The sequence below is a fragment of the Pelophylax lessonae genome, assembly GCF_965119305.1.
Source record: "Pelophylax lessonae genome assembly, chromosome: 12".
Classification (NCBI taxonomy): Eukaryota; Metazoa; Chordata; class Amphibia; order Anura; family Ranidae; genus Pelophylax; species Pelophylax lessonae.
In genome coordinates this window covers 170,979,108-170,996,211 of record NC_138779.1, presented here as the reverse complement: position 1 = coordinate 170,996,211, position 17,104 = coordinate 170,979,108, and the positions used below count along the sequence as shown (strand labels likewise).

At 41.9% G+C, this 17,104-nt stretch overlaps 1 protein-coding gene across 1 annotated transcript in view; it reads right to left on the bottom strand.

Annotated features, from left to right (window-relative positions):
* Positions 1-17,104, bottom strand: part of TRPM4 (transient receptor potential cation channel subfamily M member 4) — a 252,482-nt gene that overhangs the window by 43,382 nt on the left and 191,996 nt on the right. The window contains exons 14-16 of the mRNA XM_082274469.1: positions 15,121-15,266; positions 12,858-12,970; positions 3,818-3,916 (exon numbers count right to left, since the gene is read on the bottom strand). Coding sequence (XP_082130595.1) covers positions 3,818-3,916; positions 12,858-12,970; positions 15,121-15,266 — 358 coding nt within the window. The remainder of the gene's footprint in view (positions 1-3,817; positions 3,917-12,857; positions 12,971-15,120; positions 15,267-17,104) is intronic.

The window sequence follows — 17,104 nt, the reverse complement described above, 5'->3', positions numbered from 1 at the left end:
CACAGTGTGAAAAAGAAAGCTGATTTGTGTGGGATATATCCACTGTGAGTGGTCCTGAACTCAAAAAGTGAAGTTTCTGTATTGGAGTGTAGCCAACGTCTCCCAGGAGGGCATAGAGGGAGCCAAATAACAAGGGTCTGATTATAATAAGTTTTTTCCAAATTCACTTAAGGAATATATATGGAAAAGAGGGGACTCCGGATTGGTAAACCCTGAGTCCTAGTCAGGCCCTTGGGGTCTAAGACCGTGGTAAGATGGACTGACAGAAACTTCTGATATTTAAATACGGTCCTGAAGAAGCATGTTGCGAAATGCGTAGACCAAATGTCGGGTGTAACTATGTACTCTATGATGTTATGTAATATAACTTTGTGAACTTTACAATAACCCACACCATTTTCTCATATCTCTTTGAGAATGTATGAGTAAAAATGGTCTTGGGCTATTCGATTTTAATGATCTCACTGTCATCACGTCTGTTATATGTGTCTCTGTTTGGACATCTTGTCCCTTCAAACATTTTATTGTAATTTTTTCTTGTAATAAAATTTTGTTTTAAAAGAACCTGAGAGTTGACATAAATCATTTCATTATGTGCCTTAGAAAGTCCAGCCTTTTGTCTTTGTGTGGAGTCAGGATGGGTTTGGTTTTCCAACCCTAGACTTTCCACAAATTCCCATCTCTATTCCCCACATCAGTTATTTGATAACCACTCATGGGGAGCAGCCACAACATAAGTAAGAGAAGCCCTGCCTCTACAGAAATGGATAGGTTGACACAGAAACACAGTGTAAAATGAGGCATTGTAAGTCATGAAATTAAAAAGATCAGCTGCAAGGACACTACAGGCAATAATGATGACTATTCTTTCCGCCCCCTACTTTCCTTTTTTTGTGCACAGCATCCACATGTCAGGGCCTCATTATTGGAGCTGTCCAGCATAAGTTTAAGAGGTTTTCAGTGTCATACCTTTCATATTTTACTACAGGCCCTTACTTCAGGATTTTCCTATAATACCCGTCACTGCAAAGAAGCATAGGCCATATACTCCAGGAAAGGAAGAGAGAGGGGGGTCGAAAATACATTTCAGTCAAAGTACTGAGATCAGCATTGTAAAGGTTGCAGTCAATGATGGGGCAAGGCCCTCTGGTATCCAATATGAATCTACTAAAGTGCATCATCCAACTCCTGCCAGCCCCACCAGTGCTTTCACAACCCTGCAAACAACCATTAGACTTGGGCAAAGTATAGGAATTATAGCTTATGGCCACTGGTTTTAGGGTTGTGCTATCCTTTGATCCATAGAAAACTAAGTGGGATAAAGGAGTCCTGCTGTGTGGTTATATGAGTCTGATATAGTCATAATAAGCATTGTAAAATACAGCCAGGATTTCTTGCACATGGTAGTAGCATGCTTCTGGGAATTAAGGGTAATGATAACTCTATAAAAATGCTAATTTAATTCGGCAAACTGTTCCTTTTATAAATGCTGTAAAATTATATCTCTCATACAAATTTTCCAAAACTCAACTCATAATATTTCTTCTCCCCCCCTTCCAAAATGTTATATCAAGATGAAAAACACAACTGTTAGGCAGTCCCCAGGGTGTAATCCTGGACATCGTTATTTTCAAAGTATGTACCTTCTAAACCAATGACACCACCAAGCTACTTATTCATTCCCTTGTTATCTCTTACCTCGTCGATTACAATGCCCTCCTCGTTGGCCTACCCTTCAGTCTATCAGGAATGCTGCTGACAAGCCCATTCATCTTACCAACTGCTGACTGTCCACCACCCCTCACTGCCAAACCCTCCACTGACTTCCACTTGTCCATTGAATAAAATCAAAATGCAAACAACAAATCACAAATTCTATCACAACTCTGCCCCGAGCTACATCATCAACCATGTCTCAAAATATCACCATAATGATCTTCTTTGCTCCTACCAATACTTCCTGCTCTCTAGCTTTCTTATCATCTCCTCCTATGCTTGCTTCCAGGATTTCTTCAGAGCCTCTCTCTGGAACTCCATACCTCAGTCTGGCTGGGAGCCTCTCTCTGGAACTCCATACCTCAGTCTGGCTGGCTATCTCCTCCTCTATCTAGCAATCCCTGAAAACTCAACTCTTCAGTGAAGCATTTGCCACCTCAGCCTAACAACTGATGTATTACTTTCTCAATCAATTTTTTCCCACACAAGTATTACCTTTTTGTATCACTTGTCCACCCATTTAGATTGTAAGCTCTTATGAGCAAGGGCCACCTAATCACGTGTCATTTTTTTTTGTTTTTTTTAATGCAGAATTAAAAAAAAAATGCACAAAAATAAAAAGAAAGTTTGCATACAATGATTAAAAGTCTTCAAAAAAGGAAAGAGGAATGAAGGAGGAGTTAAAAATGAATTAGGGCTACCTAAAGGTTAATAAGGGGTTAACTAGGAACGGCCAATGACTTCCCGCTGCTGTGTGAGTCAATGAGGGAAGAGAGACATGGGAGAGCTGATGCTTTTTTGCACATCACTGGATCGGGATGGGGCTTAGGTTAGTATAAGGGGAGGCTGGGGGGAAGCTGAACACGGACGTTTTTTTACATAAAATGCATTTGGGTAAAAAACCTTCTGTATTTAGGACCACTTTAAACCTTAATTGTCACACAGTTGCCCATTTAAACAAAACATTCAGGTCTGCTTGTAAGTTAGAGACCTCCTGTAAACAATTTATTCCACTGGCAAACCACTGCATGGCACCGAATGGTTCGGCTCGCTTTTGTGCTTTTCCACTGCTGGTACCGCATGGTATAGTGTAGGAACAGTTCGGTACGGTACGGTACGGTACGGCGGCGCTTTTCCACTGCATGGAACCGAACGGTACGGCTCTCAAAAACAGTACCTACTCAATTGTGGTTGCAACAGGTACCATACCCGGTACCATATCCCACAATCCTTTGCACGCAGTCACTACTAGCCACTGATTGGTCAGAGAATCCCACCCACCCCGTTGTTATCCCACCCACTTAACTTTAGTACTACTTTAGTGGAAAAGCAAACCATACCGTACCGTACCGAACCGTTCCAACACCGTACCATGCGGTACCAGCAGTGGAAAAGCAAACCGGGCCAAGCAGGGCCGAGTAGAGCCGAGCCGGTACTTGCAGTGGAAAAGTGCCTTTAGGGTGCACTCATACAGGATAATGTTGAACTGAACTGTGCCAGAGTTCAACTATCCCCCTCTTCACTCCCCCACTGGTCTGCACTCACACTGGGCTATAAAGAAGCATCCCTAAGCAAACCTCCATTATTACATCTGCCAACCAGCCCATAGTGATCCCTGTGTCTGTACTTAATGATCTATGAAGAATTCTGTGCTCAGGCACAGTTTATGCTCACACAAAAGAGAACCGTACTTGGCCACAAATAAACCATACTCTCTACTAAGTGGTTCCAGGCATGGTACATTTACCCATTCCTGACACAGTTTGGAGCACTGTCACTGCCAATGTGAGTGCAATCTAAGTGAAACCCAGTACCCACAGAGAACGCCCTGACTTACCCTGTAGAAACTCAGTCTGGCAAAGCTCTTGCGGTGACACACAATAGGAAATGACTTCACTTGTTTGCTGCACTGGTGCAGATTCCACAAGTAGTGAGGCAGATGTGAATAACCCAGCAATCAATTATTGAAGAATGTTGCCAGAGGGGCTGCTATAGAGTCTTCAAGAAGGAGGAGGGCCCTATCCAATGTTACGTGGAGGAATAAAAGTAGCTTGTTTTTCTTTCATTTACATTGGAGAAACCATTTATATTAGTAACCTACCCTTCCATGATTTCTGCCACTGTGGTCTTTATATCAATATCCAGACTGTCCATTTCCACTCGCTGGACATTATCCACTCCATTTTCATTATCAGAGCTTCTAAAAAAAAAAGAAATTAAACAGTATCAAACATTTATCTCAATTTTATATTTAGCACAATATTGTAGCAAATGTTTAAAACAGGGCTACCTTTAAATAGTTATTGCTTAAGAAAATAGCAGCTCACCCTTACTTTTTTTCTTTTTTGTAGAGACTCAGTACAGCACAATATTTAGTTGATATATAGACTAAAGTTCTGCACCTCATCAGGCCAAGGGAATGTTTTATTGTGAATGGCATTAAAAATGTGGTGCAGCACACCCATTAGGCATGAGCAACATTGACAATTTTCACTACACCAAAATCTCAGTGAAAAATCTACAGATCAGTGAAATGCAGTGAAGTTTAACTGTTTTTAAGGGTAGAAAGCATTGTAAATAACCACAGAAGTTTATGGAAAGTGGTAGTAAACCGCAGCCCATTTTATTTCTAACCTGCAAGGTAAAGGCCCTAAAGTGGCGAGCTGTCACCACTGACAGGGCTTCCATCTTCAACTGATCTTTCTTCTGGGTTTGCGCCCTCCAGCTTTCTGATTCACACTGCGATGACGCCACTCATTGCGCATGCATAGGGAGTCCTGAACCTCTGAAGGGACGGCTCAGCGTTGGTGACGTCACCGGCTGTATTCAATTTGGAAATCTTCTAAACCGTGCAGGTTTAGGAGATATTTATTGTACCTACATTTAAGCCTTATTATAGGCTTACCTGTAGGTACAAGTTCACAAACATGGTGAGTTGCAAAAAACATCTTCCCAGTTCCGTACAAAATATATATTAAAATGGCGCCTCCTAATGGTGAAATAAAATTAGTGTCAGTGAAGACAGGAACTGTCAATTTTGGTATATACAGTGCCTTGCGAAAGTATTCAGCCCCCTTGAACTTTTCGACCTTTTGCCACATTTCAGGCTTCAAACATAAAGATATAAAATTTTATTTTTTTGTGAAGAATTAACAACAAGTGGGACACAATCATGAAGTGGAACGAAATTTATTGGATATTTCAAACTTTGTTAACAAATAAAAACTGAAAAATTGCGCGTGCAAAATTATTCAGCCCCTTTACTTTCAGTGCAGCAAACTCTCTCCAGAAGTTCAGTGAGGATCTCTGAATGATCCAATGTTGACCTAAATGACTAATGATGATAAATAGAATCCACCTGTGTGTAATCAAGTCTCCATATAAATGCACCTGCACTGTGATAGTCTCAGAGGTCCGTTTAAAGCGCAGAGAGCATCATGAAGAACAAGGAACACACCAGGCAGGTCCGAGATACTGTTGTGGAGAAGTTTAAAGCCGGATTTGGATACAAAAAGATTTCCCAAGCTTTAAACATCCCAAGGAGCACTGTGCAAGCGATAATATTGAAATGGAAGGAGTATCAGACCACTGCAAATCTACGAAGACCTGGCCGTCCCTCTAAACTTTCAGCTCATACAAGGAGAAGACTGATCAGAGATGCAGCCAAGAGGCCCATGATCACTCTGGATGAACTGCAGAGATCTACAGCTGAGGTGGGAGACTCTGTCCATAGGACAACAATCAGTCGTATACTGCACAAATCTGGCCTTTATGGAAGAGTGGAAAGAAGAAAGCCATTTCTTAAAGATATCCATAAAAAGTGTTGTTTAACGTTTGCCACAAGCCACCTGGGTGACACACCAAACATGTGGAAGAAGGTGCTCTGGTCAGATGAAAGCAAAATCAAACTTTTTGGCATCAATGCAAAACGTTATGTTTAGCGTAAAAGCAACACAGCTCATCACCCTGAACACACCATCCCCCACTGTCAAACATGGTGGTGGCAGCATCATGGTTTGGGCCTGCTTTTCTTCAGCAGGGACAGGGAAGATGGTTAAAATTGATGGGAAGATGGATGGAGCCAAATAAAGGACCATTCTGGAAGAAAACCTGATGGAGTCTGCAAAAGACCTGAGACTGGGACAGAGATTTGTCTTCCAACAAGACAATGATCCAAAACATAAAGCAAAATCTACAATGGAATGGTTCACAAATAAACATATCCAGGTGTTAGAATGGCCAAGTCAAAGTCCAGACCTGAATCCAATCGAGAATCTGTGGAAAGAACTGAAAACTGCTGTTCACAAACGCTCTCCATCCAACCTCACTGAACTCGAGCTGTTTTGCAAGGAGGAATGGGCAAAAATTTCAGTCTCTCGATGTGCAAAACTGATAGAGACATACCCCAAGCGACTTACAGGTGGCGCTACAAAGTATTAACTTAAAGGGGCTGAATAATTTTGCACGCCCAATTTTTCAGTTTTTTATTTGTTTAAAAAGTTTGAAATATCCAATAAATGTCGTTCCACTTCATGATTGTGTCCCACTTATTGTTGATTCTTCACAAAAAAAATTACAGTTTTATATCTTTATGTTTGAAGCCTGAAATGTGGCAAAGGGTCGAAAAGTTCAAGGGGGGCGAATACTTTCGCAAGGCACTGTACCAAACCTAAATGAATAAATTAATTTTGAGGTGCTGTATGGTGGTAACTTGAATATGAACTCCTAAAATACTGTGTGCTAATCCGAAAAATCCAATTAAATCAATTGTGCAACCTGAATTAAAATATACAACCAACAATTTAAAAGTGTACTCCTTTGGTGTACTCCCTTTTGTTGCCAGCAGTTTAGACATTAATGGCTGTGTGTTGAGTTGTTTTGAGGGGACAGCAAATTTACACTGTTATACAAGGTGTATACTGACTACTTTACATTGGTCTTGTCCTCTGCTACAGGTATTCTTGGGTGAGGTGGCATCGGAGGTGGGGGTTGTTAGCAGTTTAACGGTTTCTAGAGATGCACTTATGCTATTGCTAGGTATATGTGACACGGTTGCTACCACGTAATAAATTAAATAAATTAAATAGTGCCGCACAATATAAAGTGCTCAAGATTATGTATATAAATGTGCAATATACAATAAATATTAAATACATATGATAAATTAATAATCAATAAATATGTAAAAAAATTAAATGACAATCAATTATATGATCTTAAAGGGCAAAGCATGCCAATGGTGATCACCATATAAAATAGGTGGATGAATATATAAAAAAAATATTCTGAAATTGGTGAATAAATAATTTGATGTGAAAATGTGTTTATAATTAATATTATCTTCTTTTAAGGTAAAAAAAAAGTCCTGGTGACAATCTTTCGTGATATAAATATTGCACTTTCCAAAAACTCTACATATAGTCCACTTTGAAGTGACCAAATAGTGTATCCAATAGTAACTTCTGTAGTGAAACGTGCCTTCACCGCAACACCCTATGTGACTGGGTTCTCAACCCGAGTTTGCCATCAGTCATAACTTAGTGGTGGGTTTTCTGAGTAGCATTACGTTTGCTGAATTGCTGGGCAGCCCAATGGTGATGTCAGGAGCTGCATTTGAGGCCTGCTACATCAAGAAAGTTGACCACCATTGACATCAACATATCTCAACTCCGTGTTTAGCTGCTTCTATGGAGCTCCGTTTTATTACGCCTATCTGGATACAACATCTTAAGTGGGGTCCCTCTGTTATATGTTTTTTCCACATGGTTTGGAGCTAAGGATTATCCCCCAACCTTCTGGTTTATATGAGGACCGCTGTCTGCATTGCCTTGGTGGAACACCACAGCTAACAGTAATATACACAGCGAAATTTGCCTTATCCATGAGAGTGGTAGGCAACAAATGAGGGTGAGTTGCTAATTTGACGGGTGTGGAGCACATCGGTGGTGGATCTAATTTGGGTGTCACCTTTTTATTAGCACTGGAATCTCACAAGATCATTTGGTTTATCACGTTTATAGAAGTTATTTTTTGGACTTCATTTTTTGGACTCACATTTATTCACAGTATATTTAGTTTTTTGGATTCCATATCCAACATTTATATTGTGGACTTATTTTCTGGGCACAGTTTATTGATGCACCATTATTTGATTTATTGAGGATTGCTTTTATTTTATTTATTTTGTGCGCAACTAGTGTCATGATTTTCTTTCACTATTTTCATTATATTAATTTATTGATTATTCATTTATCATTTGTATTTAAATATTTATTGTATATTGCACATTTATATACATATCTTGAGCACTTTATATTGCGTGGCACTACTATTTAATTTATTTAGTCTTACACACTCATGAGAGAGTGCTGTGCTCGCTGCAATCCCCACAAAAGGTGCTAGACCTGTTTATCTCACAGGAACAACATTCATTACGGTTGCTACCACGTATTGCAAACGTTTGTTTTATGCTTTTTATTATGCCAGGAAAGCTATTCTGATGAACTGAAAAGTGCCAGACCCCCCTTTGGTAATGGTGCACTTTGATCAATAATGACAAAACAAAGAAATTTCTAAGCTCAACTTGTTTTGTGCAACTAAACCCCTGTCTTTAAAGCATACTGTTGGACAGGTCAATTTGGTTGGTCGCAGGCTGATCGGTAAGTTGAGCTTGGAAATTTCTTTGTTTTTGCATATGCCTTTCCAATGCTCCTTGATGCAGTGACCAGTTATAGGTGAGGGCAGTAACCACTTGTTTGTACTATGACTTTGATCAATAATGTCCTCCCGTTGTACAAACTCAGCTATCTGGGTCGTAACTGCCCCAAAAGTTCCACAAGATCTGGAATTCATGGTTTGCGACCTCACGATTTGTTGATCTTCCAGCTTTTAGGTCAAGTCCCCTCCAGTCTACTCCCTCCCTTAATTTCCTCTAATCCATGTCCCTCCTTCTCCCCTCATTACTTCTTTACCCTTCTCGCAATAGGTTTGTTTTTGTCCTTTGTGAGCAGAGCTCCCCTGCTCCCAGCATTATGACCTTTAAGTAACCGTTCCTGCTATATCACTGGAGTGCCCTATAGCTCCCTCTGACTTGTATTTGTGTTCAAATGCAATGTTAATGTCAACCTGCATGGATTGTGTCCTGGAATTAAGCCCCCGTTCACATGCAAGCGATCCGACTTCGGGTGGCGAGCAGCGCGCCGCGACCACGGAGCGGCCGCCACGGACTTCATAACATTGAAGTCTATGGCGGTCGCCTCCTGGTCGCCCCAAAGAAGCTCCGGACCCTTTTTCTAAGTTGGAGCGTTTTGTGTCGCTCCTATTAGAACGGGTCCACAGCTTCCCTATGGGAGGCGACCTACGGCGACCTGTGAGGCGACCAGGTCGCCTCACAGGTCGCCTTAGTGTGAACGGGGGCTTATTGTCCTTCCCTCTTGTGCCGGTATGGTTGTTTTGTATTAATATGCAAAAATACTTAATAAACATAAAAAAAAAAAAAGTTTGTACTGATGCTTTGCACAGGGAAAAGGTCTCATTTTTTTTTTTTTTTACTTGAGTACAGGGACAAAGAATGGGTCCACTGACCTCAGGACTGGAGTAAGTCAGAAGAGTAGACTTCCTACTGTATGTGGTGAAGATGCAAGGGGGCATACCTGGAGGGGGCCTAGAGGTAGGAGCCTACCTGTAAAGACAGGCAGCAGCAATCGGAAGCAGAAACCTAGACACCAAAGGTGTCTTGCCCACAAGGCAGGCAGGTTAATGTTGAAAGGCTCTGCTGTAAGGTCTGCAACCTCTGCTGCATGAGAATTTATGCAGGGAGTAGCCTGGTTTGCACTTAAGAACAACTAATCTTCCACATGTTTCAGTGGGAACTCTAAATAAACGGCAGGGCACAGAGAAGCAATGCTCCCTCTTTTCATACTCCTCTAGTCCATTTTGCTTGCTCCCAGTCCCCAAACCTTATTGGTTTCAGGAAAACTCAGCTTTTTTAATGGTAAATTAAAAAAGCTGAGTGAATGGACACCAATGTCACCAATCCTCCCTGAATGGACACCAATGTCACTAAAGCAAAATGTGCTCCATTCTGCTTCGGTTCAGCAAGGGATCTGTTCATGGAGCACCTGCTAAACAGACCAGACAACGCCCGTGTGAAGGGGCCTTCAGGTTTACATACACAATAAGCACATATTGGAAATCTAAAAACACATATTTTAGGAAAGCAACACTTTTCAATGCTGAGGACTGCTCTCCAAGAGTGAACTAAAACTAACAGATGGACCTGATTGGAAATCCTACAAGAGAACGAACAATGATGCTTCCCTATTTGGCTGCCAAGAAAACCAAGAAAGCGTTTTGTTACATCTGTTCCGTAAGTGCAAATACTACTTGTTGATTTTGCTAGAAATCTTGTGAGCTGATAACCTTCATGTGACTCTCTGCCTGTGTACGGAGGGGTTATTAGGAATTCAGAGATGTGTTGTCATTTCAAAGAAAAAACTAGGGACATACTATATTTCTGGCACATCAACAGTTATTTTTCTGTACTTCCAGCTTGTTTAAAGGGATAACACACATAGAAAAGTGCACACATTTCCAAGATGTACCCCTTTTTAAAAAAAAAAACATCTGGCATATGCTTTAAATGAAATTGAATCATACTATGGTCACTGTTACCCAGATTTTATTTTAAACACTGCTCAAAAAAAATTAAAGGAACACTTTGAAAACACAACAGATCTCAATGGGGAAAAAAATCTCATGCTGGATATCTATTTCTAACATGGACTGGGTAATATTCGGGAAGGAAAGAAAGCCACATCGTTTGATAGAAATGAAGATGATCAGCCTAAAATAATGCAGCAGGCTAGTCCATTTTGCTGAAATTTCATTGCAGCAACTCAAAAATGGTCCTTAGTAGTTTGTATGGCCCTCACATGCTTGTATGCATGCCTGACAACTTCAGGGCAAGCTCGTTATAAGTTGATGAATGGTGTCCTGGGGTATTACCTCCAAGATCTGAACCAGGGCATCACTGAGCTCCTAAACAGACTGAGGTGCAACCTGGCGGCGTCAGATGGGCCAAAACCTAATGTCCCAGAGGTGTCCTATTGGATTTACATCCGGCTAGCGTGGGGGCATTTAATGGTAAAATTCCTTCATCCAGCATAGGTTTTGACAATTGGTCCAAGGATTTCATCCTGATACCTAATGGCAGTCAGGGTGCCATTGTCTAGCCTGTAGAGGACTGTGTGTCCCTCCATGGATATGCCTCCCTAGACCATCACTGACCCACTACCAAACTGGTCATGTTGAATGATGTTAGAGGCAGCATAACGTTCTCCACGCCTCTCCGGACCCTTTTATGTCTGTCACATGTGCTCAGAGTGAACCTGCTCTCAGCTGTGAAAAGCACAGGACACCAGAGGCAGATCTGCCAATTCTGGTGTTTAATGGCAAATGCCAATCAAGCTCAACAGTGCGGGGCAGTGAGAGCAGGGCCCACTAGAGGACATTGGGCCCTCAGGCCAGCCCATGAAGTCTGCCAGCACCTGCGTCCAGCCCCTTCACCCAGCTCCTTCACCCAGCCCCCAAAAAGTGCAGTATCAGCAGATTACTGTCACTTCCAATACACAGCACACTAAACTGCAGCGTTAACAGAGTCAGGCCTGATCTCTGCTAGCACTAGCAGTTAAATTTTTTTTGGTAGTGGGTTCAAACAGTCCTTTACAAGAAGGTGCTTTTTTACCTGATTGTTTGGTCAGAGAAATTCACACCAGCGACCTGCTGGAGGTCATTTTGTAGGGCTCTGGCAGTACTTATCCTGTTCCTCCATGCACAAAGGAGCAGATACCGGTCCTGCGGATGGGTTAAGAATCTTCTACAGCCCTGTCCAGCTCTCCTAGAGTAACTGCCTGTGCCCTGGAATCTCCTCAATGCTCCTGAGACTGTGCTGTCCTGAGACTGTGCTGATGCCATCCTGGAGGAGTTGGACTGCCTGTGCAGCCTCTATAGGGTCCAGGTATTGCCTCATGCTACCAGTAGTGACACTGCACTAGCCAAATGCAAAACTAGTGAAAAACTATTATTATTAACACTAACTTTCAGGCCTTACTGCATTACTTGATGTTCCCCAAGAAGAATAAATCCTGAATCAGTGAGCTTTAATAAACTCTCCACTGCTGATTCCAGAGAGTAGCCCTTCCAGAAAGTCATCTTATATTCCCTCCTAGACTATCCCACCATCCCCTAGAATAAATATATGTAATGTCCTTGAAAAGTAGCCCCTATTTTGCCATTTATATAGCAAATTTATAAACCAATTAATTTTATCATTAAAGCGGAGTTCCACCCTAAAATTATACTTACCTCCATCTTTTGCTCCGGGTCACCTGAAAAACAAATGGATAATCGCAATTTTTTTTTTTTACTTACCTTGTTTAGAAGAAAATATACTCACCTTACTTCCTCTTCCTCCCCTCTGGCAGCCACGGCGATTCGTCACTTCCTGGCTTGCAATGATTCCTGGGAGCTGAACGTCATCGCTCCCAGGAATCAATGCGTTTGCACTGGCCCCCGACATCAGTTCCGGTGCAGGCGCCGTCATACCTTGCTAAACCGCTTCTGGGCATGCCCAGAAGCTGTGCAGGGATGACGCTGTGGCACCAGAAGTGACGGCGGGGCCGGTGCAGTGCATGGTGGGACCGAAGAAGACGGAAGAGGACGCAGAAGAGGATCGCACTGGCTTCAAGCTGCCCACACCTGAGATGGCAGCGCTGGACAACACATTTTCAAGGTAAGTATTTCTTCTAAAAGGTAAGTGCAACCCGGGACAGATCAGAGGCTATCCATTGGAATGCACTAGCCCTGACTGTCCCGGGGGTATTTTTATTAAAAAAAAACTTTCCCAGGGTGGAACTCCCCTTTAACAAGGCTACTATTTGCATAATAGTATACAAGATACAGATTATACAGTGGCAGTAGAACTTCTAAAATGTATCAGTGGCTACACAGGACCAATTTGTTTCCTTTTAAAATGTGTTAAAAGGCAGTTCTGGGACCATGCAACATAGAGGATCACTCATTTTCAATGGTTCATCTACCATGGAAAAGAAGAACACAAAACAGCAAATAATGTTACTCACTTGAATTCAATCAGATGTGTGTAAATGAGAGGTGGGCAGAAGAAAGTCAGAACCATTGCCCATACTGGTGTGTTCTGAGCCATCTGTCCCCACCAGTTCTCTGTTAACATGGACTGTAAAATAAGCATGTAACATAATTAATGTTATTAAAAGGAAAATAAACATAACTCATAAAAAGAACAAACCATTAGTGTACATACTTCTGTTCCATAACCATTTACCACCAGTTAAGAAGTTCTTAAGTAGAACAACATGGAGGCTATCTTTGCTGACCTCTTCCTTCAGTGAAGGCTAGTTTTGTTGCTGTCATACTGACCCTCTTGCTTTAAAACTTTCTTGGAGTTGGTGAACTCTCCGAACAAGTATACAGATAAGAATGTCTGACTTTTCCCTCACTCTCCTAATCCAGATAATTTTGGATCACTGACACAACCTTTTGAAGCTTCAGAGTCAGTATCACAGAAAGGTAACTGGTCTTTTTTACAAGGAGAACAGCAATGACAGTCACTGTATTTCTCTCATCATCCAGAGCTTCTCTCATTCTTTGGAACTCTCTACCCCAATCTGTCTGACTGTCCCCTAATCCATCCATCTTTAGACGATCCCTGAAAACCCTTCTCTTTAACCACTTGCCGACTGCTCACAGTATATTTACTGCGGCAGTCAGCCCCTCACAGGCAGAGTGACGTAGATCTACGTTGTTAGCCTGTGAGGGTCTAGGGAGCGAGCGCGCGCCCCCGGAGGCGCGCTCCCTCTCCCGCGTGGTCACGGACCCCCCCACGCATGTGACCGGCGGACCCGATGTCCGCCGGTCACTCTGCGATTGTCGCTACAGAGGGAGAAAGTCAGGCGGCTAGTATAAACAAGCCGCCTGTCATTCTCCCCTGTGTAGAAACAGTGATCACACGGTTCTACTATGTAGGACCTTTGATCACTGTTTCTACAGCTCAAGCCACAGCCAATCACAGTTAGAATCATGCCCCTAGGGACACACACAGCCCCTCCCTCTCAAGTAAAGTTAAGCCCTTCACTATCAGGGTCATTTTGCAGTAACAGTGCATATGTATAGCACTGATTACTGCAGTAATGTCACTGGTAACCCCAAAAGTGTCAAAAATGTCAGTCAAGGGTCCGATATGTCCGCCGCAATGTTGCAGTACCGCAAAAAAAAAAAATCGCAGATCGCCGCCATTACGCGTTAAAAAAAAAACAACAAAAATGACAAAAATCTTTCCCTTTGTTAGTAAACGCGATAACTTTTGCGCAAACCAATCAAAATATGCTTTTTGCGATTTTTTTTTTTTACCAAACATATGTAGCATTAAAACAAATTGACCGAAAATGTTAAAAAATTTTGATTTTTACATTTTTTTGGGGGGGAATTTCATATTAAAAAATGTGAAAAATATTGCTATTTTTGCAAAATTGACGCTCTTTTTTTGTTTATAGCGCATGATCAAAAAATCGCACAGGTGATCAAATACCACCAAAAGAAAGCTCTGTTTGTGGGAAAAAAAGGACGTCAAATTCGTTTAGGTACAGCGTCGCACGTCCGCGCAATTGTCCGTTAAAATCACGCAGTGCCGAATCGCAAAATAGGCCCTGGTCAGGAAGGGGGTAAAATCTTCCGGGGCTTAAGTGGTTAAAGAAGCCTATCTGGCTACTAACTAATACACTGTTTCACTTTCTCCATCAGCTCATCCCCCACAGCTATTACCTTTTGTATCAATTGACCCTCCCTTATAGATTGAAAGCTCTAACGAGCAGGGCACTCTGATTGCTCTTGTTCCAAATTGTATTGTAACTGTAATGTCTGCCTTTATTTTGTTAAGCGCTGCACAAATTTTTGGCGCTATATAAATCCTGTATAATAATAATAATAATCATATGTTTACTTTTGAAAAATGGGGAAGAATAGAAGTAGGTAGGGTTCACCTAAATATTCCAAATTTCACTTACTGATGTCGGTATTGGGCCAATAATTCAGAAAGTAATAGCATTAGTATGATTAGTATGGCAGCCAGGTAACTAACAAGGGGGTTAACAATGGGAGCCTGAAGTACAGGGATTTTCTAACTTAAATTGAGTTGTGTCCCAGTAGTAAAAACAACCAAATACAGACAGAATGGAGCTTTACTGATACATCTTGTGCATCTATTTTACATTTCACCCAAAATAGCCCTTAAAAAAACAAGAAAATCTACAAAACACTGCTAAAGATTAGTTTTTATAGTGTAATTAGCCTCATTAAATGTTTACGCACCTGGACACCGTCCTGTGCAAAAAAGTTGCGTGCATCTGCCTCGTAAGCCAACTGTAGACAAGTGGCTCCTCCCCAAACGTTAGAGCGTCGTACTAGAAGCTTAAATGCTCGATTTTCACTATTTCGGTAACATTCATTAAAGACTCCTGCAAGAAAGGACAATATTTTATATAGATTATATAGTTATTAACAAAAGCATCTATCTTATCAAATGCAAATGTCCAGTCAAGAGACATCAAACTAGCATCCTATAGATGACTAACAAAAAACAGTGCTTGCAATAAAACAATAAACAATGACAATCATACATTATATCTCATGTGCATAAATTGGTGAAAAAAATATTTAATTACAAAAGTGCACTAGAGCTTAAAAAAATATATAGTCCATATATTGTGCAATTTCATGTGTAATCAGTGCTGAAGAGAGTCCAGCCAGTGCAGGTTTTTTCACTCCCCTACTGTGCCCCCACTCACCGGAAATGATGGACCCTCAGCTATTTCAGTCTGGGGGTCAAATAGGCTTGAAACTGATGCAAAAATGTAAAAGATCCCCTTGAAGATGGCACTCTGTCACTGTAACCTCTTTATGACGAATCTTAGGCAACTCAAAGAGAACAAATAGCCCACATAGTGGAGCAAAGTATTACATTTGCAACACCCTGATTACCTTCTAAAGTGTAAGGCTGTATATGGGAGTCCAACCAATGCAAAAGCACAGTAGGTTTATTGTTAGATACAAGCAGTTTATCCTAAAAATATTATATAATATATTTACATAACCTAAATTGGCAGATTACATAATCTTACTTCCCTATGGAGGCATGTTGCCTGAGATCATAAAGGCTTAAGGAATGGTTAAGCCTAGCCCACATACAGTACATAGAGGATGTACGTGTAAATTGTAAAACGAGGTCTGAGGCAATTATAGAACGTGAAGGCTAAATCCTTGCATACAAGAGAATTGAATGTCTACATGCAGTAGAGTGCAAAAGCTTTAGGCAGGTGTGAAGAAATGCTGTAATTTAGGAATGCTTGAAAAAATATATATTTTAAATTGTTTATTATTATCAATTTTACAAAATCTAAATAAAAATTTGGTATGACAACCCTTCAAACCAGCATCAATTTGTACACTTGCAAAAAGTCAGGGATTTTGTAGGATTAGAGTCAGGTGTATTATTAACCAATTATACCCAGCAGGCGAAAGGGATTATCAATTCCATGTGTAGGTTGAAAAACAGTTATTAAACAGAAACAGCTGTGTAGGAGCCTAAAAACTGGTAGGAACAGCCAAGTTCAGCTACTAAGGTGAGGTTGTAGAAGAAAATTATATTTAACAGGTCATAATAACACCATGGCAAGATTGAGCACACTAACAAGACACAAGGTAGTTATAATGTATTATTGTATGTATTATGTGTGTCTCTCCGAGGCAAAGATTTCAAAGCAAACTGGGGTTTCAAGCAGTGGCGGCCTGCCCATAGGGGGTGCAGGGGCGCCGCCCCCCCCCCCCCCCCCAAAGATAAGAAGAAAAAAAAAAGATTAAAAAAAAATTCAATTTTCTGCCCACTAGGGGCGCCGGACCACTAGGTGGGTATGGGGGATGGGGTTTTCCACCGCACGTGCGGCGGACAGAGGCGCCGATTGGCGGCCTTCTGGGGGTAACCGGGGCGCAGAGCAATGCGCCCTGACACTCCCCACTTTTGTGATGTCCTGCCTGTGATTGGTCCAGACCCCAGCCTGGACCAATCACACAAGAGGACATCCCGGGACCTGTGACGTGGCGTGTGGGGGTGGCGCGTGCGCCAGTCACTACGTCCTGGCCGGGTCGGCGTCACACATCACAGGATCACCGTCCGCCCGACACCTTCCCGCCAGAGAGCCGCTCTGCTGCGCATCAGGAGGACTCGGAGGAGTGCAGCACAGTGAGTGACTGAGTCAGACCACCCACCCGCCGCCTGGTTCAGTTCCCGCCGCCGCCG